General features: G+C 41.2%; 1 protein-coding gene across 1 annotated transcript in view; it reads right to left on the minus strand.

The window, feature by feature from the left end:
- Positions 1-4,875: 4,875 nt before the first annotated feature.
- The window catches only part of LOC145390995 (arylsulfatase H-like), a 163,273-nt gene continuing 140,491 nt past the window's right edge, over positions 4,876-27,657 (minus strand). Inside the window, exons 8-11 of the mRNA XM_080265728.1 lie at positions 9,870-10,054; positions 9,221-9,368; positions 5,638-5,827; positions 4,876-5,002 (exon numbers count right to left, since the gene is read on the minus strand). Coding sequence (XP_080121854.1) covers positions 4,876-5,002; positions 5,638-5,827; positions 9,221-9,368; positions 9,870-10,054 — 650 coding nt within the window. The remainder of the gene's footprint in view (positions 5,003-5,637; positions 5,828-9,220; positions 9,369-9,869; positions 10,055-27,657) is intronic.

Genomic DNA, 27,657 nt, shown 5'->3' on the forward strand with positions numbered 1-27,657 from the left:
AAAAAAGTCAAGACACGTACACAATTCAGATCAATAATGTGTCACTATGCAGGACAAACGATAAGGGCCATACCCTGAGCGATAATTTGGAGGCACTAGATTTGAGTCGCTACTGGCTAAGGCATCAATAGGGTAAAGCTACTATCCTCCCCCCCCCCCAAAAACAAAAAAGCATTTGCAACAGGTTATTATCCGTATCTATATTACAATGATCTGATTTCTGTATGTTTGTTACCGTAACACAGCAAAAATGGCGCAACGGATTCAGTTTTTGTTAGAGCAAGATACCATAAAGTGCCCTAAGTTGAAGAATAAAACAATTTTCACTGCAATCGGGCCACCAGTTCCTGAGTTATGACTCATTTCTGGCATTTTGCTTTAAATTTAGTATTTGGCTTTATTGGAGGGGATGGATTCTCCCTTGGTCCAGCATTGAAATTACAGCATGAGAGAAGAGAGAAGAGTGACGTGCTGGTTGTATTATCACTCTGTCGCCTCTCCTTTCTCCCTCCTTATACTTCTAAAATTGTATAGTGTAATGCTATACAACAATTTAGTATAATATCAAACACTACTATCCTGCCTCTCTCTCTCTCTCTCTCTCTCTCTCTCTCTCTCTTTCCTCAACGGATGTCCCACCAGGATAAGAATATGGGAAAATTTATTGCCCCGTCTCGCTCTGGCATGAGTATTTTAAATTTGTTACCTTTCGACTAAAAATAGGAAATGACAACGAGCTGAGGCTGCCCAGGGCGGCCTTTAAGCAAGTGATAAATAATGTATCAATCCATAAGTATCGCTATTAGCATTACGCCCAGTTTCAAGTGCGATTTGTATCCATCTATTCACTTCGATGGTAATGGAAAGCATGAGACTGCACTTCTCAACCTGGACATGTACCACACTGTTTCGTACATGAAAGATTCCAACAACCAATGGATCTCTGAATACAAGGGTGACAAATTTACTATCAGTTTTCCGAATGTGATCAGTTTATTAACGACAAGGTTCAAAAGCAGCTTTCACTCATCAGTAATGAAGATGTATTTGATGTCACTGTAATTTCCCGTACCCTCAAATGTGTGACTAGCATTATGATATTCCGCGTTAAGATGGTCTTTGACCGACCTCGCTCATAGACATCTCTTTGGGCCCGAAGGGTATACACTATTCTTAACAGCATTGGCGAGCACGAGGGAGAGAACTTGGTGGACATTTTACCCGTGAATACTATCCTAGTCAACAGCAATATCACTGAGGGGTCGTAAGAAAATGAATCTCTGTGTCCAATTTCTACAGCTTCTTCCCTGATGTCCTTCTTGGTTACAAAATCATTGAAGAACTTATCTACACGATTTACCTACGTAATACCCTTCCCGTGATATACTCCATTCAAGTATGGTTAATGGATCATGAAGGGTGGAGAAAGAACTCTTCGAGTCCCTTGGAAATCAAAGTATTTGCGATTTTCCTTTAACAAAAAAAAAAAAAAAAACACACACACACACACTATGAAATATCGCAACAGGCGCCAAGGCTTGGCAGTACACGAGTCAGTCAAAAGATTCTAGTACCAAGAACACGACCGCAACAGAGACGCTGATTTGAGTAAACCAAGAGACATTATCTAAAACCAGGGCATGTACCCTATCCCAATTGAGGAGTTGCCTTTATAATGAAGGTATGTTAACGAGAGAAAATGAAGTTGAATTAGATGTAAATAATGGTGAGATCTCCCATACTAATGACGGTCTAATGTCTCTATTCAGAAGGAACGAGTACAAAGTGGGACACGAAACAATTGAAAGTTTCTCCTTTCCTGGTCAAGCGCCCATTAAAGTTACTCATAACCTATCTACGGGACCAGCTTCAGAGAATGAGGTTTATGTGGCATACTGACACGAAGGAGGGTTTGATAGACGTTGAAAACTAAGGATTTACAGAATTATACAACTACTTGATAATGACGCCTACTCTAGTAATGGGAATTTCACCATGATTTCAACTTCGACAACGATATTTAATATCACAGTCGAAGTTGATAAACCTCGGTAGGTTATCCTAGAATTTCAGGCAAATATGAATTGCGATAAAAAGATAAACTGAGGAAAGTTCAGTTGCTGTAACGTAAACCACGTCAGTGTTAACCTAAATTGTGAGAGGTACCCTCAAATGGATCAAGGACTAAATTTTGAGCAGAATATCTACACTGGCGCATACAAAATGCTGATCGATGACTATAACAACAATATCCACAAAGTGGTTTGTCATATCTCATTACTTGAAGGAAAGAAGTTGTATCCACGTTTAGTTTTTGACATCACCAGGCAGTCAAAACGGCTTGATAATTTTGTGATAGAAATTTAAATTAGGGTAAAATTCAAAAATATTATCTCATCACAAACGAGAGTTTTTGGTTTCATCCTCTCAGACCGAGTGATGAAATTAGAATATAACTGTGAAAAAATGAACATCATCCACACAGAGAAAAAATAGTTGATTTAGCCAAGTTTGTTTATGTAGCGGAAAAAAAAAAAAAAAAAAAACATTTTGCGCAAGCACAGGATACTGCTAAATTAATGAAATCAGCTTTGCTAGGCTGAAATTTGGCTGTGCCTGTTATATGATTATTTGCAGTTCCAGTATGTTGTGTAAATATATTTTTTTAAGAAAATATATTTCATAGACGTAACAAATGCATCTTTCTCTGTGTAGTAATAGTAGTCTTCTGACAAACGAGCCCTATGATGTCGCCCATGAACGATATTATTCAGCTGGGCCAATTTTGCAGCTGAGTTTATTCCAGTCGTGCATCGTAATACGTACACCCACAGGACTCTTTCACACCCTGGTACCTTTAGCTTTAAATCATCCCTATTGTTTATTACTCTTAAGTAAGCCTGACTCAAACGATTGTTCAACTACTTCGGTAAAAATGTCAGTAATAGATCACTATCGCCTCTCAGAGTACGAAGTATGAAAAACTGTATTTTGTTATCACTTCCAATACATCATACGCCCTCCCTTTAACTCCAATTCCTCATTTTCACAACCTCAGATTTAACAAATAATCCCAGTACCGACGCCCTATTCATTTTATTCAAGGAAGAAGTGTTTTACCTTCATACTTTTTTTTTCTTCCCGTCTGAAAACACCGTAAAAGCGCTCTCTCTCTCTCTCTCTCTCTCTCTCTCTAAGGCAACTTCAACCGTTTTTTATCCCAGCCAGGGAAGGCTATCATACTGACAACGTCGTCAGATTTTGGGCCATGGTCTCGCAAATCCGTTTTACATACTACATAACTGAGCAGGGCTTGTCCCGTGACCTCGGCCGTTAACCCTTACCTGTTACCTTGACCTTTGACGTATTGCTCTAATAATCGATTCCTTTTTTTTTTTAATCCATACCATAACCTAAAACCTACCACAATGGTGCAACTAGGATAAAAACGATTTGAGTTGACTTTGCCATGTGACTCTGATCTTCAAACAGGTCGAAATTTGACCTTGCCCTATGATCTTGTCTTTTGACATACTGTTCTGAAAATCGAACGCCTTTGTTCTTGCCTAATCCTTAACCTGTCCACTAATTTTGGTCTAATTCATATAATTTGTTTGTTTGTTGATCTTTCTTGGTCAAAGTTGACATCGTCCTGTGATACTGATCATTTTTTAGTTCTCAGATAGAAAATGGCTGTCCCTCCTTCTCTACATCAAATAATGTAAAAATCGCACACACACACACACACACACACACACACACACACACACACACACACACACACACACACACACACACACACACACACACACACACACACACACACACACACACACACACACACACACACACACACACACACACACACACACACACACACACACACACACACACACACACACACACACACACACACACACACACACACACACACACACACACACACACACACACACACACACACACACACACACACACACACACACACACACACACACACACACACACACACACACACACACACACACACACACACACACACACACACACACACACACACACACACACACACACACACACACACACACACACACACACACACACACACACACACACACACACACACACACACACACACACACACACACACACACACACACACACACACACACACACACACACACACACACACACACACACACACACACACACACACACACACACACACACACACACACACACACACACACACACACACACACACACACACACACACACACACACACACACACACACACACACACACACACACACACACACACACACACACACACACACACACACACACACACACACACACACACACACACACACACACACACACACACACACACACACACACACACACACACACACACACACACACACACACACACACACACACACACACACACACACACTCCTCGAGCGTGGGTGTAATAAAACACTGTAGCTGGTGCATGTAGAGCTCGAAGGATGCAAATGATAGTGGTACTTCATAGTTTGAGTTTATTCCGAATATCATACAAAGTACGTAATTTGCAGGCAAATAGTTATCTAAAAACGTACATTAAAATTATTTATCAAAGTCACAAATCGTCTTCTCGACATTGTTAGACTGAGGTAAAGGACATAACCTCTGACTCAGAGGGCATATAAATTCATTGTATTATTTCTATCCCTAGTCAATATTATTCAGCTTTGGAGAAACTGTTCGAACTGAAAGAATTGGAGAGAGTCCTCATCAACGTCTTTAGGGCTACCCTACTGTTCCTAGAGTGGATAACACAGTCAGGAGCAACAACAGTTAAACAAATATGACGTGGGCCAGCTGCATTAATAGGGCTGGAGCCAGAATCTCCACACGACGTTGTCTGTCGTACTGAGCAGGGAAGGCGGGTGGTGCACCCTGGCCCGCCATCCTTCCAGATATCCCAGTAGCTCCTTCGTCACCACCTGGTATCTGCACCAAAGAAAAAGAAGGAAGAAACGGTTGTAGGCTTAATACTTGTCGATTTCACGAAGGTCATTTGAGCAAACTTTTTATTATTGTTTTCTTCCCGTAGAAGACGACAAGCAAACATCAAATTAACAACCTGATCCACTTTTATACTCCTGGATGAACAGGGAAAGAAAGAGAGAAACAAACATTTTCCACCAATTTCTCCGGCCTGAAAATCAAATTCGATCGTGGGCTGGATACAGAATACCACCATTGCATCACCACTTTCCCCCCAAGTGAGTAATGGGCTTACTGAAGAGACTGAAGGTGGTAGACGGTACAGTAACTGGCTTGCTATTGGAGTGTTGAGTGAGTGTACGAAGAAATATAAGAAGGATTGAATTAGAGCATCCAGAAGATATGAACAAACATGACAATTTGAAAACAAAAAAATGCGTCCAAAAACACAATCACTATGGTTAAAAAAAAAAAAAAAAAAAAAAAAGGCATAGCACTTCACAAACACAAACACTGCACTTCGATAGCAAAATAATAACACTCATGGAAAAAGAGCAACAAAATTTCGAAAACATATATCTTGCTTCCAAAACTTGACACGGCGCCTAGAAAAGACATAATATGCGCCAATAACTCACTCCTCCGTCTGTGGGTTGATGGGTGGGAGGTCCTCATAGGGGTCGTGCGTGAGGTCGTAAAGGTGAGGCTCGTGTGTCAGGTTGTGCACGTCGGCGATGCAACTGCAGTACATTTTAGTCCCCCACCCGCACTGCGTACTGCCACCGTGCCATCGGGTTTTGTACAGGTATAGCTTGTACACATGTTCACCTGAGTAATAAGAGGAAGATGCAATGAAAGAATCTGTCTGATTATGACTTTTTTTTCTCTTGCATATCTTAGTGTTTCTCGAGCTCTGCCAGAGTCCCGTCTGGTTCGTTCCAACAAACAAAGCCGTCAAGTTTGCTATTGGTGATGCTTTTCTAGTAAATGACTTCTGGGGACACTACAGGAGTGAAGTTAGGATTCTGAAGCTTTGGGGAAGTTGGGAGGAAGAAGTCCATGACCTAGATTCACGAACGAAGATCGATTTCTGGTCATAACCACATTTTTTTTTTTTTTTTAAAGAAAGTCAAGGAATGAAGCGTGCAGTCTTCTCTTGTCACTTGTACCTCTTCAAAATATCCTAATTATCAGAGGAAAATTATTGTTGGTTATACTTTTTCTGAATGAAGAATAATGAAAAGAGTGCTTGCAATCTTCTCATGTTCTTAGTTCTTCCCGCAAAATCACATCTAAGTTACAACAAGAAATTGATCGTACATAATTTCAAGAATCCCACGCCAGGCCTTTATCACAGGTAGTGTTCCAAAAGTTAACTTCATTGCTTTCAGCTACTGTTTCCACGAGACTGAGTTTTGTGGAGCGGAGGGGGGGGGGGGATTCTTTAAAGTTTTTGTATCGCAACTTGACTCTAGTCTTTGCTGTGGATGATTGTATGTCTGAGAATCTAAGTTTGCCAATGCAAAATCTCTAGGGTAATGAAGTGAGGTAAATAGTGAAGGTAATAAGAATAAGTAGGAGGGAAGATTTTCAGTAAAGTAGGTTTAGGAGAAATGGAAGTATTATAAATACTGCGAGTAAGTGCGTAGATTAATGCGAGGATAGAGGGAAGCTAATTGTACATGCGACCAGTTAAGTCTGATGTATGTTGCCAGCGAGTGACAGGCTGGAGAGAAAATATTTCAGACAATCAGTAGGTTAATAGATAGGTCGACATGGTCAGACAGAAGAATGTAATGGTTAGAATTGTTGTGAGTTGCAGGAAAGTGTTAACAGATAAAGACTGCAAAAAACAGTGATAGAACTGGGGGCACACAGAATAAAATAATAGATCAGAGTAAATAAATGCAACCACGTGTATAAATAAGAGAGGAAAAATGTACATATACTGTAGGTTCTTGTAGCTTAGCAAATTCTGCATTAATTATTTAAGAATGCAATCACTGCTCAAACAAGAATTATAGCATTCTTCCATATTCTCCACGAGTCTGGCCTTTGTGTACGTTGTCCTAAATTTAAGCCGCTAGGTTTGGGGTACCAGCTGAGATCATCACATCTCAGCCATTACACTGACTGTCAGACAAGGAAATGAAAGCCTCCCGAGCTTTACCTTTCAGTTCCTCATGACATTCTAAGACAGACGAAGTTCTTTTGGTTTTAGTATTTGGAAATATTTAATGGCGTCCTAATGACAGATCATAATCTAACGTGCTCGGTGTCTTCAAAATGTATGCGCATTCAGGAACACATAGGATTTTTAGTTGTGTCGTTTCAAATTCATATTTAGCCTATCCTGTCTGAGTCTTGTCTGCTTATCTTGGCAAGTAGCCTAAACAGTTAATGCTGAGCTTATAATCTAGTGATTTTTTTTTTTTTTTGGGGGGGGGGGGGGTAGGGGGGACTGGGCATGTGCAATAGCCTGTTTCTTTTAGAGTTGCCGTATCTCAGATTTAATATTAAGACCGTGACACAGGTTTCATTTCCAACAGGGGCTCATTTTTTTCAGTAGAAGAACGTCATTCTCAGGGCCAACAACAAACTCGGTCCACGTAACTAAGAAAAGCATATTTTTTGTTATTTTAGTCACTGGGAAATTCTAACTCCAAATATGGTACAAATTTTCGTTCTGCCTCGGTGAACTTTTCCATCGAAGCTAGTGTTGGCTCAGATCTCTAGGAACTATGTACATCGTTCATCTCAATCTGATCCATTATTATGCAATGTAATATAAATTACTGAAAATTAACGTTATCTATTTTGATTGTTTTGCCACAATAAGAAAGCTTCGCCTTCAGTGTTTTTAAGATATGTGCAACACAAACAAAAAATGAAGACCCTAAGGTAGCTTCTTGTGTAACATCAACAAGATCTGAGGATAAAGGTGTCGATGAACGCATATGTAAATTTTACATTTGCCTCAATAACTGGCTAACTGCGTGCTTAACAGTAACCATGTTCCTCTCACATGATAACAGGAACCACAGCTATATAAATAAAAAGTTACGACGCTAAAACTTTTGTGGTTTTTCTCTAAAATGTGTTGCAAAGAAAAAACTTTAGTACTTTCCACTGGGCTAAATGGCAAAATATTAAGCCAAAATTATTCAACGAACATTTTTATGGTAGGATTTTCAACCAAATAGTTGTTTTTCAATTAGTTTCTGAGATACTTGAATTTCAAACATGCAATTTTGAAAATAAAAATGAGTAAATTATATACCTAGGGTACCTTCATGTATATTATCAAAATTGAAAAAAATAATAATAATATTGACCAAACCAATAAGCTTCGCCATTAATACGGCGAAGCTTAACTAACTAGAGTCACTGAATTCCAAAAAAAAATAACAAAATAAAATAAAATAAAAAAATGTATACCCTGGCTGAGATCGCCAAGACCTGTAAGATGCACATTGGATAACAAAGAATAATAATAAATACTCAGTAAAGTTGGCACAGGAATGTAAAAAAAATAAGGTCAGTGAAAACACCTGATTTCAGTGACAAATGTTTGCAGCTGAATAATGTATTTTATAAGGAAAGGAATACACAGCATTTCATCATACATTACTGGTTACTTGAGATACAAGAAGGACCGATTGAGGGATAATATTATGTAAGATAACGATGCTAGCAAGTATCTGTTTACAGTTTTCAACACCAGGTTAAAGGAGGGCTCACAAGTATATATTAATTATATATTGATATAAAAGGAACGAGTCACAATGCCTCCTCATATAAGATCGCATATTCCACGCCAACAAAAGCTCAACAAGGTTAAGTAGTTGAGCTGCGTGGTAGCAGCACCCTGACGTGATCATTATGCTGATAGAGGACTATGGGAACAAAGCACGTCATACCCGTGTTGGTAAGAAAGTACAGAAAGTAACACCGGTGGGCCTGGCGTAAGGTGGCAAGACACGCCTGGTCCTGGCAATGAAATTCATGCGGAAAGTTTTACTCTTCTGACCAAGAATTGATCATGTGACCTCAGATTCACCACCTTCCTAGCAACCACCAGAGCTTAACCACTTACTCCTGTATTTGGTCAAGTAATTCCTTTTAAGCACATTTTCCCTTGTTTATGTTCAGACCATACCCTGCAGACATTATGCAACTGAACTCATTACACGGTGGACAGCACAAAGGCACAATAGTTACCTGCATGAAGTCTCATGGCATGAATTGATTGTCCACAATGATGTAGAAATATTCTCTTTTCCATCTGTTTCTTCATTGCCCCTTCCTTCTCCTCTTGTATTAACAATGGAGAGATGTCAACACCGTCCATCTCCTGAAAATACGATGTCTTGTGGTCTAATGATAAAATTCTGAGGTGAGTTTGGGTGATGATGAGGCACGAATGGTTTGAAACTCCCAAAGGTGACAGGAGGTTTCAGTATATTAGACAAATGCTACCAAGACTTTCTGGTTTTAGTATATTAGCAAATTGCCATCAAGACTGTCTTATACTGCACATTCCACTTCATGTATAATGTATGTATTGTACTATGAAGCTTATATTCGCTACCTAAAGGCGATGACACTCGTCTCACAAGACTTGAATGGTGTGCTAGTGTGTCTGTTTCAGAGGTGTGGTGCTTCAGCGTGAATAGTTTATACATAGTAAGCTGACAGATTCGACTCAGAAGGTGTGGTAGTGTGCCTTTTCAATGTTGTGTGTAGTCGTGACAGATAACGTAGATGATGGGTTGTTTATATAAACAGGCGGAAAGGACGTTAAAGCTGTGGGAATGTGTGTGTTTTAGTGCTGTGGTTTGATGATGTGCGCGGTGTGAACGTAACGAACCTTGTAGGCAGCGTGAGGCAGGAGTTGTCGGAGGGGAGGGAGGCCAGCAAGGGAGAGGACTGTGGGCATGAGATCCATGAGTGAGGTGGGCGTGTCCACGGTCGCCCCAGCAGGCAGTCTTCCCGCCCACCGGTAGATCCCACCCACTCTCACACCGCCCTCACTCCCACCCTGACGTTTCCCTCCTGCCACAGATGGGATAAGAATGTAACCCCTTGGAATTTGGGAGACATTTTTTTTTAAAATAAATTCTTGCTGCTAGCATGCTACCAGACAATTCTTCTGAAAATAATAATACCGTCTCGTACTGAAGGAGTTTATTAAAGATATCAAGTAACCCCTACATGTTGAAAAAAAAAAAAAAATCCTAAACCTAATGATAATCATCAGATGGCAAGAAGACATAAAAAGACGTATATGGACACTACAGTCCTTCCAAAATATCGAGATCGTTTGGGCGTTGTCCCTCAAGGGAATTCCCCTACGTGCGACTTTGCCACAGTTTCTACTGGGCCAATTATAGGATTAGAGACAAACTTCAAGCGATAACCCTCACTCCCAGCTCACTACCTCTCTCTGTAGTGCCACACATTTGATATTCATGTATGTATTTAGAAGTACTGTAATTTTTAAGTTAGATAGGGTGCAACCTGAATATTAGTTTATAAGTTCCTACCCTAAGTAGTAATTCATATGTTCATGATTAATGTAGGGCTAACTCTATTTTTATATGTACGTATCTCTGTATATATGCAGTGGGTGATGTAATTGTGGATGTTGAGCTATGGGAATTCCTCAGTCTGGTCGAGTAACGAATAACAGATGCGCACAAGTTTTCTTGTCGTTGTTGGGCGCCGAGTTTAAACCTTAAACAGAATAATGATGAATATACAGTTCTTTCCGTGACCTAGTTGTGAAATGTTTACTAATGAAGCTGCTAGGACCCAAATATGTAAGATTAACAGTCCAAAAGGCCTAAATAATGTCATTTGTGAGGATTTAAAGGTCCCGTTTATCTTGGCAGTCACTAGATGGCATGAGCTGCCTTAATATTCAAAGTCAGATAGTGATAGAATCAGTATCTAAATTAAGTAAGGAATAAATCCCAAATTTTCCCCAATTCAATCAAAAGTCCTGGCGTCATGGGTACACTGCTAAATAAATTGTAAAGAGAATTGAAACCCACTATATTTCAAAAACACCACCTCATTTGACTTAGCAGTGGCGTCGCTAGCGAGCTCACTCGAGCCCCAGACGTCGTATATAATGGACGTTTGTTCAGGTGAGCCGTCCACATTTCTTCTTCCTCCCCCTCTTTTTTCTTTGTTTAATCCTTACTTGTCATGGACTATATGAAGTAATATTCTTGAAAGTTTAACGTAATGACTCGAGCCCCAGACGTCGTATATAATGGACGTTTGTTCAGTCCCCAGACTCCAGCGACGTCAGTGTGGACATGAGGCTTTCCCATAGTATTGTCCAAAGACTTGAGCATACACATTACACTATCCATGAATTATTATATAAACCAAATGTAATTGTAACAGTATTATTGATCTATCAAGTGAATTTTATTTTGTAAATAAGAAATGGAAATTTGGAAGTGATGTAATCTGGTAATGGAAGAGCGAAATTCAAAACCATTAACCGTTTTCTTTCTTGTAACTAAGGTTAGGAAGTTAAGAGCGTGGAAGGGAACTTAGTGACTGTGAGCAATGATGTAATTTTTGAATTATACCTCGAGACTAATCAAGCTCGAGTGATTATGTATTCTTAGTGATTATACAATGTTTGAATAGTACCTCGAGGCTAAACAAGCCCGAGTGATTACGAATGCTTAGTGATTATGTTTTTTTTTTTCTGAATTCTTCCTCGAGGCTAAACAAGCCCGAGTGATTATGTATTTCTAGTGATTATATAGCAATGATGATTGTGAACTGTAAATAGTACTGAATTGATATTGGATTCTAGAGAATTACCTGATGAGAGTATATTATATGGATGAAAATGAACACGAGTAATCATTCTTATTGGTTCGAGGCTATGCCAGCCCGAACAGATAACTCATGCTCGTAAAAAGGTCCCTGACTTGAGGCTATTGTCGAGCCCAAGAATAACTGACAAAAAGAAAGTATGGTACAACAACTCCATACATCGCTTGTATGTATCAAATTGTTTTTGCCCGGCAATAATGTTGGAGGAATGATCATCCAAAACCCTGGTAACATGTACAATCTTCTCTCATACTAAAAAGGGTCATGTAATTAAAAATGTTTTGTGGAAACTAGCATGAAGTTATTAAAGTAGAGTAAAGTATATATCATTTTCTTTTCTTTATTGGTGTAACTAATCAAGGAAATTATGTCCTCAAGCCAAATTCACTCCCCTTCCAATTCAAGATTCCTTCGTTGAGGGAACGACGACCACCCGTGGTACTGACTAAATCTAAGCTCGGCCAAAAACTACAAACGCTACCACAATTCTTTCTTTTCTTAAATATTTACCTTCTACTATACTAAGTCGAGTACCACTTATATTATCCATGGATGAGTTGATCAGTAGCCTACCAGCAACAGGTAAGATTATAAATATCCGTCATTACACTGATTGAAGAATACCGGTGGGATAAAAATCACTAGCATTACACTGGATGAAGAATAACGGTGGGGATAGTAAAATTCTTACCGTTACACGGGTGTCAACCGGTGGTGGGATAACATTTCCAGCATTACACTGGTGGCATTAGCGGTGGGATATTCATCGTTCCCAAATTAGTGGCGTTGGTGAGAAAATGAAGGGAAGTGAAAGGTGAAGAGAGATTTCAAAATTTAATTTCCTTTTTTTTTTTTGTGAGTAAGAATAGTACATTAGGGTCACCATGTCTCTGTATGGACAGTTGTTTGCTCAGACACAGCCGGAAGCTGATCGTCCGTCACAAGTAGGGAGAGATCATGTAACCATTCAATTGGATGAGGCTGAGGAACAGTTCGGTGCTACTAACAGACCGCTGCTTTCACACTCGACCCCTTGTTCACACCTTATGAGTTCACATCACTTTCTCACAAAACCGCGCGATATCCCAATTATGGAATTAAATCAGCTGCAAGGTATAGAAGCTACATCTCGCCTCGAAATGTTTTGTGAGGCGGTGGAACAAACTCATACTAGCAACGCAACTAGAATCCAGGTTGCCAAAAGTCGAATGGGTTCTGAATTGGCCACTTTTATTCATAATTATCAAAAGAAACAGTTTGCACTGTCATGGCCAGGCTTTAAAAATTCTTGAATGCGGAGTTTGCCATCGAGTTGAGTGTAGATCAAGCTTGGCGAGAGTTAGAGAACATGACGTATGACTGGAAGGAATCACCCCAGGCGTTTGTACATAGGTTCATGTGTAAGCATGCGGCTCTCAAAACAAAGTTCCCAAAAGAAAAGTTTCCCTCGCAAGATAAACGGATCAAGAAGAAACTGTGGTATGGTCTTCCGCTCGAGTCTAGGGAAAAATTGGAAGCTTACCTTGATGACGGATATCCACTCCGTAAATTCATTGACAGGATCGAAAATGAAAGGCAGCTTCTCGAAGAGAGGTATACCACCAGAGTTAATGGAATGCCGGATAGAGACAATAAAAGTGAAGATCCCTCAGATACCAATGTAGTTGATAATCCACCAAGACCATCCCATGATAACTGTCAATCCGAGTAAGACAAGGAAGTGACTGAACTGAAAGCTCAATTAAGGGATTTGAAAACAAATTTAGAACAACTCAATCAAAAACAATCTATTCCTGTAACACCAAGGCGAAAATACTGTAGTCATTGTCTGATGAGTTCACACACGTTGCAAGAATGTTGGGCCAAACCACCACCAGGCCACAGTTTTGATTGCCGTAGGTTGGGATGTCGTAGAGGCAGTAATGATTGCCCAGGGTGCATAAACCGCAGCGCAGCGACGCGGAGCAATAACAGATTTCACCCACCCAGTCCAAATGCGAGGCAGACCGCCACTCAAACAAAGTTCCCCCATCAGGCTATTTGACTAACCGCAGGTATAACATCGCCCACAATAAGTGTCAGCGTGAATAATAAGATCGTGGAAACTGTTGTTGACACAGGGAGTGGATATACCTTACATAAAGAGGCCACCGCGAAGCGGTTAGGAACAGAAATAAATACGAGGAGAAATCCACCGAGATTACAGGGAGTCACAGGAGCGCCACTCCATATCCTGGGTATGGTCAAAGTAGATATCAGAGTGGGAGATGAGAAAGTTCATCAACAGTGGTGTCCAGTCGTTCCGAACGCCTACTTGACTACTGAAATGTTGTTGGGATGTGATGTCCTTGGACAATCTCCGTTGATCTGGAATGGTGCGTAATGAGCACTAATGTGGGGAGGAGCCCCGTACGTCGTGAACTATGTTCTGAGGCAGAAAGGAAAAGTTGAGCGAGTCCAGGCCACACCTATCAGAGCCGTCAGGAACCCTCAGCAGTTGAAGCAAATTAATCTTGTATCAGTAGAGAGACTCACCCCATATCAAACCAAATTCATTGCCGTGCCAGTGAGTGAGGAGCCTAAAACCACTTTACTGTTTTACCCACAAGCACGTTTCAGTCATAATAGTCACCCTTACATATTACAGGTGAATTCAGAGGGCCTAGTCTATTTGTCCCTTAATAATAGAGCCAAACAAGACAAACTGTTTCGGATAGGTACCATTCTAGGCTCATATGAAATCATTGACGACCCTCCTGTAAGTACAGTCAACTCAGTTACCAAAATTCATAATGACCTGATCCCTACCAGTGATTGAACAGATGAAAGCGGAACTCATGTTCAACGACTCCAAAAACTAATTGACGAACAGACATGGCCACACTTAGATTCAGCTCAACAAGAAGAATTAACTAACGTAATCCTGCAACACGATCCCCTCTTCATTTTGGAAAAAGGAGAACTAGGAACCATCAGCAGTCCCCCCGTTCACATTAAAGTAGCAGATCCACAGCCCAGCCGTGGACCGATCTATCGATACCCTGAACAAGCTAAACAGGTGATCGCTGAAATGTTGCAAGATATGGAAGAGAGAGAAATTATTGAAAGATCAACAGCTGCCTGGTTATCTCCTATTGTATTAGTTAACAAGCCAGACGGCAGCAAGCGCTTGTGTTTAGATTAACGCCACGTGAATCAACATCTAGACACGGATATCTATCCACTGCCCAGACTGGAAGAATTAGTCGAGCAGGCCGCAGGTCATAATTACTATGTGACTCTTGATATGCGTGAGGCATATTTTCAAATTATGCTGGACGAGGAAAGTCGTGATTTAACCACATTCAGTGATGGAGTCACAGTTTACAGATTTAGGCGCTTACCATTCAGACTAAAATGTTCGCCAGCCATATTTTCCCGACGAATGCAGGACATTCTTACTCCATTGTTGAAGCAAGGTTGGGTAAAAAATTATTTGGACGATTTGATAATTTGGGCTGATGACTTCCCCATGTTGAATCGCTTACAGCAATTATTCACTTTACTCACACAGAATGGGGCCAAGTTAAATTTAAGCAAATATGCCTTTGGGTTAAAAGAAGTAACCTTTCTTGGCCATCAAATCTCAGCGCCCGGGAGTACGCCGGACCCAAAGAACATAGAGGCTATCAACAAAATGAAAAGACCCACAAAAGTAAAAGAAGTCCGGGGATTCCTTGGAATGTGCGGATTCTACCGAAAACACATACCTTCTTTCGCAAAAATAGCAGCTCCCCTTACTAACTTAACAAGATCCAGAGTAGCGTTCGAATGGTCAGATGAGTGTCAATCTGCTTTTGATCAATTGAAGACGAGCTTAGGAAATGCGCCAGTATTGGTAAGAGCCAACGTGACTCGACCATTCATTGTAACCACTGACGCGAGCAACACCCATATTGGTGGCGTATTAAGTCAGATCCAACCAGACAACTCCAACTTGCCTATTGGTTACTTTTCCAAAAAGCTCAATCCTTGCGAGAGAAAATATTCCGCAACTGATAAAGAAGCATTGGCAGTCGTCCTCACATGCCGCAACTTTCACCATTACTTGTGGGGTTCCCACTTTACTATCTTGACAGACCATCAACCGCTTACCAGCATTTTTAAGCGTAAAACCAAATCCCCACATATGAACCGATGGATTCTCGAGATGCGTGAGTACGACTACAACGTGCAGTACGTCAAGGGTAAATATAATGTAGTTGCCGATCAACTTTCTAGACCTGTCAGAGTGATATTCCACCAGTCAGAAACCAACTGGCTTGGATTTAGTCGAGACGAAATGAGAGATAAGCAACGAGAAGAACCCATGTGGGATGAGTTAGTTAAGACTTGCGTAGTGAGAAGCTCCCTGCTAAAAGACTACCGAAAGCTATGTTGAGCCAGTTCGCATTGACTGACGAACTATTATATTTTGCCTGTGAAACAAATGATGGTAGCATCCAATATTGTTTGGTGATTCCTAAGTCAATCATTAAAGAAGCTATCAAACATGCTCATGAAATCTCAGGACATCTAGGTCAGAAAAAATCCATTAAGAAAGCCGAAGAACTATTCTATTGGCCAAATCTAAATGTAGATGTATGTGAGTATGTGAAACAGTGTCCCACTTGTCAGAGATTCAAAGGTGAAACTGGGTTGCAGCAGCCTTGGAAAGGTTTCCCGCCTGTAAGTAAACCATTGGAACGTATCGGGATTGACTTGACTGATATGGTTGCTGGATCTCAGGGTTACCGCTATGTGCTTACTGTGATAGATCATTATAGTAGGTTTGTGAAATATTATCCTCTCAGGGATAAACATACACAACACATCATACACTGTCTTGGGCAATACTTTACCGACTTTGGGACGCCACGAGGTATCGTGCTGGACAACGGCGGAGAGTTCACGAGTGGAGAGTTCAAGAAGTTCTGCCGGAGGAACCAGGTGGACTTGTTCTACGTCACCCCTTATCATCCCCAGGGAAATTCCACCACTGAAAGGATGCATCGGACTATGAAAAGCATCCTAGCATCTCTCTGCAATGGACACCCCTTGCGTTGGCCTCAGCTGCTCCAATCGTGTCAAATCGTCATAAATCAAGCGGTGCACTCGAGCACGGGACAACAACCTTATTATGCCTTCTTCTCACGCCATCCCCCTCGCCTCATTGGTACCTTATTGCCTTCCGTGGATGCAGAGGAGGACGACCTGGCGATAGCACACACACTCATAAAGGGTACAAGCCAAAGGATGACTAGGCGATACCGGGAGGTGGCCAACGGGCAGAGGAGAGCCCAGAAGGTTGAAGTCAATAGCTTGGTGTGGGCGAAAAAAGAGACCATACAGCCGGGTACCTGTAGAAAACTGAATGCCAAATGGGACGGCCCGTATAAAGTGATTGAAGTGCTGCTAGATGGAAATGTTTATATCATTGAAAATGTTTTTAGTGGAAAAAAAATACAAAGGGCTGCTGAAAAGATAAAACCATATTACGGTACCGAGGAATGGCTCTTAGAACTGCTGCAACAGGAGCTCGCCCCGGAGCCCGAAGATGAGCGATTACCACCGCGAGTGAGGAATGCCCCTCGGAGACTCATAGAGGAGTGTTAGAAAAGTAGACAAGTGCATGTGACGAATGTTGTGAAACTTAACTGCTTAATGTTATGTTCCGGGTGGACTCATCCCCAAGGAGAGGGTGTAAAAAGGAAAAGAGAGAAGAGTTCCTGTTGGAACCTGCAAGTGCCTTACTTCGAGGGGAGTAATTAATCCCCTCACCTTACAGTTAGCACGGTTTGTGAGGTAGTGGAGTCTTCAGGACAGAATGAGCGCTTACCTCTTGCGGGCGGAAAGCTGGAAACGAAAGGACAGAGTGAATGTGATTGCGAATGGAAGAGTATAAGGAAGCGCCTCCCGTGGTGATCTCACTCTCGAGAGACCCTGTCGAGTCAGGTGAGTGACAAGCTATCCTCCAAAACCTGAGGCTGACTGGGGCATAAATTCCCTCATAACATCTCGAGTAAGGAGTGATCATACCTCCTAATGTAGTGCGTAAGCGACCTTCCGAGGTAAGCATCACGTGTTTAATGTGGACCGACAGGTGCCAACGATTGTGGGGAAAAGTATTCCAATTCAAAGTGTTCATAGCAGTTATAAGAGTAACAACATTCCATCCATGCACATGTCATAGAAAACTGACTTGGGTAAAATTTCTTTTCCGAATGTGGGAGCCGTGTAGTGCCACACATTTGATATTCATGTATGTATTTAGAAGTACTGTAACTTTTAAGTTAGATAGGGTGTAACCTGAATATTAGTTTATAAGTTCCTACCCTAAGTAGTAATTCATATGTTAATGATTAATGTAGGGCTAACTCTATTTTTATATGTATGTATCTCTGTATCTATGCAGTGGGTGATGTAATTGTGGATGTTGAGCTATGGGAATTCCTCAGTCTGGTCGAGTAACGAATAACAGATGCGCGCAACTTTTCTTGTCGTTGTTGGGCGCCGAGTTTAAACCTTAAACAGAATAATGATGAATATACAGTTCTTTCCGTGACCTAGTTGTGAAATGTTTACTAATGAAGCTGCTAGGACCCAAATATGTAAGATTAACAGTCCAAAAGGCCTAAATAATGTCATTTGTGAGGATTTAAAGGTCCCGTTTATCTTGGCAGTCACTAGATGGCATGAGCTGCCTTAACATTCAAAGTGAGATAGTGATAGAATCAGTATCTAAATTAAATAAGGAATAAATCCCAAATTTTCCCCAATTCAATCAAAAGTCCTGGCGTCATGGGTACACTGCTAAATAAATTGTAAAGAGAATTGAAACCCACTATATTTCAAAAACACCACCTCATTTGACTTAGCAGTGGCGTCGCTAGCGAGCTCACTCGAGCCCCAGACGTCGTATATAATGGACGTTTGTTCAGGTGAGCCATCCACATTTCTTCTTCCTCCCCCTCTTTTTTCTTTGTTTAATCCTTACTTGTCATGGACTATATGAAGTAATATTGTTGAAAGTCTAACGTAGTGACTCGAGCCCCAGACATCGTATATAATGGATGTTTGTTCAGTCCCCAGACTCCGGCGACGTCAGTGTGGACATGAGGCTTTCCCATAGTATTGTCGAAAGACTTGAGCATACACATTACACTATCCATGAATTATTATATAAACCAAATGTAATTGTAACAGTATTATTGATCTATCACATGAATTTTATTTTGTAAATAAGAAATGGAAATTTGGAAGTGATGTAATCTGGTAATGGAAGAGCGAAATTCAAAACCATTATCCGTTTTCTTTCTTGTAACTAAGGCTAGGAAGTTAGGAGCGTGGAAGGGAACTTAGTGATTGTGAGCAATGATGTAATTTTTGAATTATACCTCGAGGCTAAACAAGCCCGAGTGATTATGTATTCTTAGTGATTATACAATGTTTGAATAGTACCTCGAGGCTAAACAAGCCCGAGTGATTACGAATGCTTAGTGATTATGTTTTTTTTTTCTGAATTCTTCCTCGAGGCTAAACAAGCCCGAGTGATTATGTATTTCTAGTGATTATATAGCAATGATGATTATGAACTGTAAATAGTACTGAATTGATATTGGATTCTAGAGAATTACCTGATGAGAGTATAATATATGGATGAAAATGAACACGAGTAATCATTCTTATTGGTTCGAGGCTATGCCAGCCCGAACAGATAACTCATGCTCGTAAAAAGGTCCCTGACTTGAGGCTATTGTCGAGCCCAAGAATAACTGACAAAAAGAAAGTATGGTACAACAACTCCATACATCGCTTGTATGTATTAAATTGTTTTCGCCCGGCAATAATGTTGGAGGAATGATCATCCAAAACCCTGGTAACATGTACAATCTTCTCTCATACTAAAAAGGGTCATGTAATTAAAAATGTTTTGTGGAAACTAGCATGAAGTTATTAAAGTAGAGTAAAGTATATATCATTTTCTTTTCTTTATTGGTGTAACTAATCAAGGAAATTATGTCCTCAAGCCAAATTCACTCCCCTTCCAATTCAAGATTCCTTCGTTGAGGGAACGACGACCACCCGTGGTACTGACTAAATCTAAGCTCGGCCAAAAACTACGCTACCACAATTCTTTCTTTTCTTAAATATTTACCTTCTACTATACTAAGTCGAGTACCACTTATATTATCCATGGATGAGTTGATCAGTACCAACAACAGGTAAGATTATAAATATCCGTCATTACACTGATTGAAGAATACCGGTGGGATAAAAATCACTAGCATTACACTGGATGAAGAATAACGGTGGGGATAGTAAAATTCTTACCGTTACACGGGTGTCAACCGGTGGTGGGATAACATTTCCAGCATTACACTGGTGGCACTAGCGGTGGGATATTCATCGTTCCCAAATTAGTGGCGTTGGTGAGAAAATGAAGGGAAGTGAAAGGTAAAGAGAGATTTCAAAATTTAATTTCCTTTTTTTTGTGAGTAAGAATAGTACATTAGGGTCACCATGTCTCTGTATGGACAGTTGTTTGCTCAGACACAGCCGGAAGCTGATCGTCCGTCACAAGTAGGGAGAGATCATGTAACCTTTCAATTGGATGAGGCTGAGGAACAGGTCGGTGCTACTAACAGACCGCTGCTTTCACACTCGACCCCTTGTTCACACCTTATGAGTTCACATCACTTTCTCACAAAACCGCGCGATATCCCAATTATGGAATTAAATCAGCTGCAAGGTATAGAAGCTACATCTCGCCTCGAAATGTTTTGTGAGGCGGTGGAACAAACTCATACTAGCAACGCAACTAGAATCCAGGTTGCCAAAAGTTGAATGGGTTCTGAATTGGCCACTTTTATTCATAATTATCAAAAGAAACAGTTTGCACTGTCATGGCCCAGGCTTAAAAAATTCTTGAATGCGGAGTTTGCCATCGAGTTGAGTGTAGATCGAGCTTGGCAAGAGTTAGAGAACATGACGTATGACTGGAAGGAATCACCCCAGGCGTTTGTACATAGGTTCATGTGTAAGCATGCGGCTCTCGAAACAAAGTTCCCAAAAGAAAAGTTTCCCTCGCAAGATAAACGGATCAAGAAGAAACTGTGGTATGGTCTTCCGCTCGAGTCTAGGGAAAAATTGGAAGCTTACCTTGATGACGGATATCCACTCCGTAAATTCATTGACAGGATCGAAAATGAAAGGCAGCTTCTCGAAGAGAGGTATACCACCAGAGTTAATGGAATGCCGGATAGAGACAATAAAAGTGAAGATCCCTCAGATACCAATGTAGTTGATAATCCACCAAGACCATCCCATGATAACTGTCAATCCGAGTAAGACAAGGAAGTGACTGAACTGAAAGCTCAATTAAGGGATTTGAAAACAAATTTAGAACAACTCAATCAAAAACAATCTATTCCTGTAACACCAAGGCGAAAATACTGTAGTCATTGTCTGATGAGTTCACACACGTTGCAAGAATGTTGGGCCAAACCACCACCAGGCCACAGTTTTGATTGCCGTAGGTTGGGATGTCGTAGAGGCAGTAATGATTGCCCAGGGTGCATAAACCGCAGCGCAGCGACGCGGAGCAATAACAGATTTCACCCACCCAGTCCAAATGCGAGGCAGACCGCCACTCAAACAAAGTTCCCCCATCAGGCTATTTGACTAACCGCAGGTATAACATCGCCCACAATAAGTGTCAGCGTGAATAATAAGATCGTGGAAACTGTTGTTGACACAGGGAGTGGATATACCTTACATAAAGAGGCCACCGCGAAGCGGTTAGGAACAGAAATAAATACGAGGAGAAATCCACCGAGATTACAGGGAGTCACAGGAGCGCCACTCCATATCCTGGGTATGGTCAAAGTAGATATCAGAGTGGGAGATGAGAAAGTTCATCAACAGTGGTGTCCAGTCGTTCCGAACGCCTACTTGACTACTGAAATGTTGTTGGGATGTGATGTCCTTGGACAATCTCCGTTGATCTGGAATGGTGCGTAATGAGCACTAATGTGGGGAGGAGCCCCGTACGTCGTGAACTATGTTCTGAGGCAGAAAGGAAAAGTTGAGCGAGTCCAGGCCACACCTATCAGAGCCGTCAGGAACCCTCAACAGTTGAAGCAAATTAATCTTGTATCAGTAGAGAGACTCACCCCATATCAAACCAAATTCATTGCCGTGCCAGTGAGTGAGGAGCCTAAAACCACTTTACTGTTTTACCCACAAGCACGTTTCAGTCATAATAGTCACCCTTACATATTACAGGTGAATTCAGAGGGCCTAGTCTATTTGTCCCTTAATAATAGAGCCAAACAAGACAAACTGTTTCGGATAGGTACCATTCTAGGCTCATATGAAATCATTGACGACCCTCCTGTAAGTACAGTCAACTCAGTTACCAAAATTCATAATGACCTGATCCCTACCAGTGATTGAACAGATGAAAGCGGAACTCATGTTCAACGACTCCAAAAACTAATTGACGAACAGACATGGCCACACTTAGATTCAGCTCAACAAGAAGAATTAACTAACGTAATCCTGCAACACGATCCCCTCTTCATTTTGGAAAAAGGAGAACTAGGAACCATCAGCAGTCCCCCCGTTCACATTAAAGTAGCAGATCCACAGCCCAGCCGTGGACCAATCTATCGATACCCTGAACAAGCTAAACAGGTGATCGCTGAAATGTTGCAAGATATGGAAGAGAGAGAAATTATTGAAAGATCAACAGCTGCCTGGTTATCTCCTATTGTATTAGTTAACAAGCCAGACGGCAGCAAGCGCTTGTGTTTAGATTAACGCCACGTGAATCAACATCTAGACACGGATATCTATCCACTGCCCAGACTGGAAGAATTAGTCGAGCAGGCCGCAGGTCATAATTACTATGTGACTCTTGATATGCGTGAGGCATATTTTCAAATTATGCTGGACGAGGAAAGTCGTGATTTAACCACATTCAGTGATGGAGTCACAGTTTACAGATTTAGGCGCTTACCATTCAGACTAAAATGTTCGCCAGCCATATTTTCCCGACGAATGCAGGACATTCTTACTCCATTGTTGAAGCAAGGTTGGGTAAAAAATTATTTGGACGATTTGATAATTTGGGCTGATGACTTCCCCATGTTGAATCGCTTACAGCAATTATTCACTTTACTCACACAGAATGGGGCCAAGTTAAATTTAAGCAAATATGCCTTTGGGTTAAAAGAAGTAACCTTTCTTGGCCATCAAATCTCAGCGCCCGGGAGTACGCCGGACCCAAAGAACATAGAGGCTATCAACAAAATGAAAAGACCCACAAAAGTAAAAGAAGTCCGGGATTCCTTGGAATGTGCGGATTCTACCGAAAACACATACCTTCTTTCGCAAAAATAGCAGCTCCCCTTACTAACTTAACAAGATCCAGAGTAGCGTTCGAATGGTCAGATGAGTGTCAATCTGCTTTTGATCAATTGAAGACGAGCTTAGGAAATGCGCCAGTATTGGTAAGAGCCAACGTGACTCGACCATTCATTGTAACCACTGACGCGAGCAACACCCATATTGGTGGCGTATTAAGTCAGATCCAACCAGACAACTCCAACTTGCCTATTGGTTACTTTTCCAAAAGCTCAATCCTTGCGAGAGAAAATATTCCGCAACTGATAAAGAAGCATTGGCAGTCGTCCTCACATGCCGCAACTTTCACCATTACTTGTGGGGTTCCCACTTTACTATCTTGACAGACCATCAACCGCTTACCAGCATTTTTAAGCGTAAACCAAATCCCCACATATGAACCGATGGATTCTCGAGATGCGTGAGTACGACTACAACGTGCAGTACGTCAAGGGTAAATATAATGTAGTTGCCGATCAACTTTCTAGACCTGTCAGAGTGATATTCCACCAGTCAGAAACCAACTGGCTTGGATTTAGTCGAGACGAAATGAGAGATAAGCAACGAGAAGAACCCATGTGGGATGAGTTAGTTAAGACTTGCGTAGTGAGAAGCTCCCTGCTAAAAGACTACCGAAAGCTATGTTGAGCCAGTTCGCATTGACTGACGAACTATTATATTTTGCCTGTGAAACAAATGATGGTAGCATCCAATATTGTTTGGTGATTCCTAAGTCAATCATTAAAGAAGCTATCAAACATGCTCATGAAATCTCAGGACATCTAGGTCAGAAAAAATCCATTAAGAAAGCCGAAGAACTATTCTATTGGCCAAATCTAAATGTAGATGTATGTGAGTATGTGAAACAGTGTCCCACTTGTCAGAGATTCAAAGGTGAAACTGGGTTGCAGCAGCCTTGGAAAGGTTTCCCGCCTGTAAGTAAACCATTGGAACGTATCGGGATTGACTTGACTGATATGGTTGCTGGATCTCAGGGTTACCGCTATGTGCTTACTGTGATAGATCATTATAGTAGGTTTGTGAAATATTATCCTCTCAGGGATAAACATACACAACACATCATACACTGTCTTGGGCAATACTTTACCGACTTTGGGACGCCACGAGGTATCGTGCTGGACAACGGCGGAGAGTTCACGAAAGTGGAGAGTTCAAGAAGTTCTGCCGGAGGAACCAGGTGGACTTGTTCTACGTCACCCCTTATCATCCCCAGGGAAATTCCACCACTGAAAGGATGCATCGGACTATGAAAAGCATCCTAGCATCTCTCTGCAATGGACACCCCTTGCGTTGGCCTCAGCTGCTCCAATCGTGTCAAATCGTCATAAATCAAGCGGTGCACTCGAGCACGGGACAACAACCTTATTATGCCTTCTTCTCACGCCATCCCCCTCGCCTCATTGGTACCTTATTGCCTTCCGTGGATGCAGAGGAGGACGACCTGGCGATAGCACACACACTCATAAAGGGTACAAGCCAAAGGATGACTAGGCGATACCGGGAGGTGGCCAACAGGCAGAGGAGAGCCCAGAAGGTTGAAGTCAATAGCTTGGTGTGGGCGAAAAAAGAGACCATACAGCCGGGTACCTGTAGAAAACTGAATGCCAAATGGGACGGCCCGTATAAAGTGATTGAAGTGCTGCTAGATGGAAATGTTTATATCATTGAAAATGTTTTTAGTGGAAAAAAAATACAAAGGGCTGCTGAAAAGATAAAACCATATTACGGTACCGAGGAATGGCTCTTAGAACTGCTGCAACAGGAGCTCGCCCCGGAGCCCGAAGATGAGCGATTACCACCGCGAGTGAGGAATGCCCCTCGGAGACTCATAGAGGAGTGTTAGAAAAGTAGACAAGTGCATGTGACGAATGTTGTGAAACTTAACTGCTTAATGTTATGTTCCGGGTGGACTCATCCCCAAGGAGAGGGTGTAAAAGGAAAAGAGAGAAGAGTTCCTGTTGGAACCTGCAAGTGCCTTACTTCGAGGGGAGTAATTAATCCCCTCACCTTACAGTTAGCACGGTTTGTGAGGTAGTGGAGTCTTCAGGACAGAATGAGCGCTTACCTCTTGCGGGCGGAAAGCTGGAAACGAAAGGACAGAGTGAATGTGATTGCGAATGGAAGAGTATAAGGAAGCGCCTCCCGTGGTGATCTCACTCTCGAGAGACCCTGTCGAGTCAGGTGAGTGACAAGCTATCCTCCAAAACCTGAGGCTGACTGGGGCATAAATTCCCTCATAACATCTCGAGTAAGGAGTGATCATACCTCCTAATGTAGTGCATAAGCGACCTTCCGAGGTAAGCATCACGTGTTTAATGTGGACCGACAGGTGCCAACGATTGTGGGGAAAAGTATTCCAATTCAAAGTGTTCATAGCAGTTATAAGAGTAACAACATTCCATCCATGCACATGTCATAGAAAACTGACTTGGGTAAAATTTCTTTTCCGAATGTGGGAGCCGTGTAGTGCCACACATTTGATATTCATGTATGTATTTAGAAGTACTGTAACTTTTAAGTTAGATAGGGTGTAACCTGAATATTAGTTTATAAGTTCCTACCCTAAGTAGTAATTCATATGTTAATGATTAATGTAGTGCTAACTCTATTTTTATATGTATGTATCTCTGTATCTATGCAGTGGGTGATGTAATTGTGGATGTTGAGCTATGGGAATTCCTCAGTCTGGTCGAGTAACGAATAACAGATGCGCGCAACTTTTCTTGTCGTTGTTGGGCGCCGAGTTTAAACCTTAAACAGAATAATGATGAATATACAGTTCTTTCCGTGACCTAGTTGTGAAATGTTTACTAATGAAGCTGCTAGGACCCAAATATGTAAGATTAACAGTCCAAAAGGCCTAAATAATGTCATTTGTGAGGATTTAAAGGTCCCGTTTATCTTGGCAGTCACTAGATGGCATGAGCTGCCTTAACATTCAAAGTGAGATAGTGATAGAATCAGTATCTAAATTAAATAAGGAATAAATCCCAAATTTTCCCCAATTCAATCAAAAGTCCTGGCGTCATGGGTACACTGCTAAATAAATTGTAAAGAGAATTGAAACCCACTATATTTCAAAAACACCACCTCATTTGACTTAGCAGTGGCGTCGCTAGCGAGCTCACTCGAGCCCCAGACGTCGTATATAATGGACGTTTGTTCAGGTGAGCCGTCCACATTTCTTCTTCCTCCCCCTCTTTTTCTTTGTTTAATCCTTACTTGTCATGGACTATATGAAGTAATATTGTTGAAAGTCTAACGTAGTGACTCGAGCCCCAGACATCGTATATAATGGATGTTTGTTCAGTCCCCAGACTCCGGCGACGTCAGTGTGGACATGAGGCTTTCCCATAGTATTGTCGAAAGACTTGAGCATACACATTACACTATCCATGAATTATTATATAAACCAAATGTAATTGTAACAGTATTATTGATCTATCACATGAATTTTATTTTGTAAATAAGAAATGGAAATTTGGAAGTGATGTAATCTGGTAATGGAAGAGCGAAATTCAAAACCATTATCCGTTTTCTTTCTTGTAACTAAGGCTAGGAAGTTAGGAGCGTGGAAGGGAACTTAGTGATTGTGAGCAATGATGTAATTTTTGAATTATACCTCGAGGCTAAACAAGCCCGAGTGATTATGTATTCTTAGTGATTATACAATGTTTGAATAGTACCTCGAGGCTAAACAAGCCCGAGTGATTACGAATGCTTAGTGATTATGTTTTTTTTTTTCTGAATTCTTCCTCGAGGCTAAACAAGCCCGAGTGATTATGTATTTCTAGTGATTATATAGCAATGATGATTATGAACTGTAAATAGTACTGAATTGATATTGGATTCTAGAGAATTACCTGATGAGAGTATAATATATGGATGAAAATGAACACGAGTAATCATTCTTATTGGTTCGAGGCTATGCCAGCCCGAACAGATAACTCATGCTCGTAAAAAGGTCCCTGACTTGAGGCTATTGTCGAGCCCAAGAATAACTGACAAAAAGAAAGTATGGTACAACAACTCCATACATCGCTTGTATGTATTAAATTGTTTTCGCCCGGCAATAATGTTGGAGGAATGATCATCCAAAACCCTGGTAACATGTACAATCTTCTCTCATACTAAAAAGGGTCATGTAATTAAAAATGTTTTGTGGAAACTAGCATGAAGTTATTAAAGTAGAGTAAAGTATATATCATTTTCTTTTCTTTATTGGTGTAACTAATCAAGGAAATTATGTCCTCAAGCCAAATTCACTCCCCTTCCAATTCAAGATTCCTTCGTTGAGGGAACGACGACCACCCGTGGTACTGACTAAATCTAAGCTCGGCCAAAAA

Source organism: Coenobita brevimanus, chromosome 16 (assembly GCF_032717465.1).
Source record: "Coenobita brevimanus isolate Jiangsu-jjx chromosome 16, ASM3271746v2, whole genome shotgun sequence".
Lineage (NCBI taxonomy): Eukaryota > Metazoa > Arthropoda > Malacostraca > Decapoda > Coenobitidae > Coenobita > Coenobita brevimanus.